The sequence below is a fragment of the Orycteropus afer genome, unplaced genomic scaffold (genome assembly GCF_000298275.1).
Source record: "Orycteropus afer afer isolate SDZICR_OR568_19922 unplaced genomic scaffold, OryAfe1.0 scaffold00006, whole genome shotgun sequence".
NCBI lineage: Eukaryota > Metazoa > Chordata > Mammalia > Tubulidentata > Orycteropodidae > Orycteropus > Orycteropus afer.
This window is the reverse complement of record NW_006921593.1, coordinates 19,910,519-19,913,554: the sequence shown is the minus strand read 5'-3', so window position 1 is coordinate 19,913,554 and position 3,036 is coordinate 19,910,519. Positions and strand designations below refer to the sequence as shown.

General features: G+C 47.7%; 1 protein-coding gene across 1 annotated transcript; it reads right to left on the bottom strand.

Annotated features, from left to right (window-relative positions):
- Nucleotides 1-679: 679 nt before the first annotated feature.
- On the bottom strand, nt 680-1,615 carry LOC103197577 (olfactory receptor 6B3). The gene has a single exon (XM_007941496.2). It carries the CDS (start codon nt 1,613-1,615, stop codon nt 680-682), a length of 936 nt encoding a protein of 311 aa, XP_007939687.2.
- Nucleotides 1,616-3,036: the final 1,421 nt, after the last annotated feature.

Below are 3,036 nucleotides of genomic sequence, written 5' to 3'. Positions count from 1 at the left end.
ACCATGCTGGGCTGCAAAGATCCAACAAGGAATCAGACAGACCCGGTCCCTGTGGCTCAGCTTCTGCATATGTTCTGGGTGACTCGGGTTGCCTCACACAGTAATACAAACCTTATTTTTGAAAACTGTGGGTAGGGGTGGGAGTGGGTGTTTATTAGGGAAAGAGGAAAGGCTGATCTTCAGCTTACCATTAGAAGAGAACATGCCTAGAGGGTTTAAAAGAAAGAGTTCACTGGTCCTCACAATTCCAAACAGTCCTTTGCTTGAGAATAACACCCCCCATCTCATTTCCCCACACGGTCCAATACCTCAGTACCATCAATCACTGCAACTTATTGACGACTGGAAAACCTCAGATGACCTGCTATGTTTTGCTCTCTACTTAAATAAAGGGTGATTTTAAAAGTGAGGAATTACTGAACTTTACTAAGTTACACTCTGCTCATGTATAAAATAAGGGAGATTATGGTATTACATGACAATAATAAAACAATAATATCTGTGATAATGATCTCTCTGAGCTGAAGCAGGTGAAAAGGGATGTGAAAGTCCTTTTAAAAATGATGAAGAACTACAAAAATGCAGGGTCCTTTAATTACCACGAGTTGAGCATCCTCATCAGGGAGGTTAGGCTTCTCAGCTGATGGTCACAAAGAGCTGAATGCCAATACATGGGCTCCTACAGTGGAGCTGGACCACCCAAAGCTTTCTTCAAGGCATCCTTAAATTCTTTGTTCCTCAGGCAATAGATCAAGGGGTTTAAGATGGGGGTGAGGACAGTGTACAAAACAGAAATAAGTTTGTTAGAACTTCGTGTATCAATAGCCTGAGGCCGGACATACATGAAAAGCAAGGCCGTGTAGAAGATGGTGACCACAGTGAGGTGGGAGGCACAGGTGGAGAAGGCCCTCCAACGGCCAGTGGCTGAAGGGATGCGCAGGACAGCCAAGGTGATGTGTCCATAGGAGAGCACAGTGGCCACCAGTGGGAACACCAGGATGATGAAGGCCAGGATGAAGTCCACCAGCTCTGCAGTTGAGAAGTCCGTGCAGGCCAGTTTGAGGATGGGGGAAATGTCACAGAAAAAGTGGTTCAAAATGTTGGAGCCACAGAACTTTGCACTGGAGATAAAGTAGACTTTGATCACAGAGATGGTAAAGCCACTCACAAAGGAGAAGGCCACCAGCTGGACACAGAGCCCTGTGGTCATGATGACGTGGTAGCGCAGGGGGTGGCAGATGGCCACGTAGCGGTCATAGGCCATGGAGGCCAGGAGCACACACTCTGTGCACACCAGGGAGCTGAAGAAGTAGAGCTGAGTCATGCATCCCACAAAGGAGATGTGCTTCCGCTGAAGGAGGAAGATGTCCAGCATCTTGGGGATGATGTCACATACATACCAGATCTCCAAGGATGACATGATGCCCAGAAAGTAGTACATGGGCCTATGGAGGGAGGTGCTGATCCAGACAGTGAGGATGATGGCCAGGTTCTCCACCAGAACAAAGAGATACGTGAGCAGGAAGAAGAGGAAGAACACATACTGCAGCCCGGGGGCCGTGGGGAAGCCCACCAGAATGAAGGTGCTGACCTTGGTGGCATTCTGTCCCCTCATCTCTGTGTGCTTGGGAGCTGCGGGTCTGCAAAACATCACCATGCAAGAGAATCAGATGAAGGGAAGCTGTGGAGAGAATCAGAGCTAAACCTCCGGGGTGAGATTAGGTCCTGCCTCCAAAGACCAGAAATTTCTGCATGAGGCATGCCCACATTAAGCATTATCATCCCCAAGTTAACCATTTAGCATCCGATTCTGTATAGGTTCTAGATCTCCTCGTGAGGGGTTAAATTAAGATTAGGTTACTGCAATACTCTGCCTCCACCCCAAGTATCCCATGATCTTGAAACTCTGTCATTTTCTTACAGTCTAGATTCACCAAAGAATAAATAACAGTAAAGGAAGTCCACAGCTCTCCATATTTCCTTCTCCCTCACAACTTCTCTGGATCATCTAGATCTATCACTGGGTGCCTAGCATTATTCTTCAAGGAGCTCTGGTGGCACAGTGGTTAAGTGCTCAGCTGCTAACCAAAATGTTGGTGATTCAAACTGACCAGCTGCTGTGTGAAAGTTGTGATAGTGTGCTTCCACAAAGATCGCAGCCTTGAAACCATGTGGGGCCGTGCTACTGTGTCCTACATGATCACTATGAGTCGGAATTGACTTGATGGCATGGGTAGCACATTCTACACCAGCAGGGAGTTGGTCTTTGGCTTGGGTTCAGAGTTGCTGCTGTAAGAGAAAGTGCCGCAGGCATGGCTCATGTGATGATGGGGTGAGCAGACCCAGGTTGACCAGAACCCAACCAGATACATCCATGAGGCCAGAAAGTCTTCCATAGAGAGGAGACTCCCAGGCCAATATGGAAAACTGACCTGGTGTCTATCTTTGTGTCATATCAAAACCCTTTTAAAATACTATAAAGGAATAAAAAGATAAATACCTGTAGCATCCACAAATCCAGAGGGACTGTCAGCAAAGAAGAGATGTCAGCAAAGCCCTGGAAGAGAGCAAGCAGACAGTAGGATGGTGATTGAAGACCTGTGACTGAGAAAGAAAGGTCTGGCACTTGGCTGCTGTGAGAGACAGCCAGGAAACCCTACGGGGCTCAGTTCTACTCTGAAGCACCTGGATGCGGCATGAGTTGGAATCAGTTTTATGGCTATGGGTTGGCTTTTGTATTTTGGTAGTTGAGGAAGTGGCCATCTGCCTAGACCATGGTAATTGTGATGGAGTGGGGGTGAGAACGGGGATGGGAACAGTAGATGAACACACTTTGTTTCCAGAACAGTGCAGGGACTGGTCTGGCAGGGCTGATTCTAAGGCCTTTGTGTGGGCTGGTCCCCAAAGGCCACCTCAGTGAAATAAGGGACAGCTGCCTCAACCTTACCATGGGCTAAATGTTCCCACATAGACCACCTCATTTAATCCTCACGGTGCCTGGAACATAAGGGCCACTGTGTCCATTCTCACATGAAC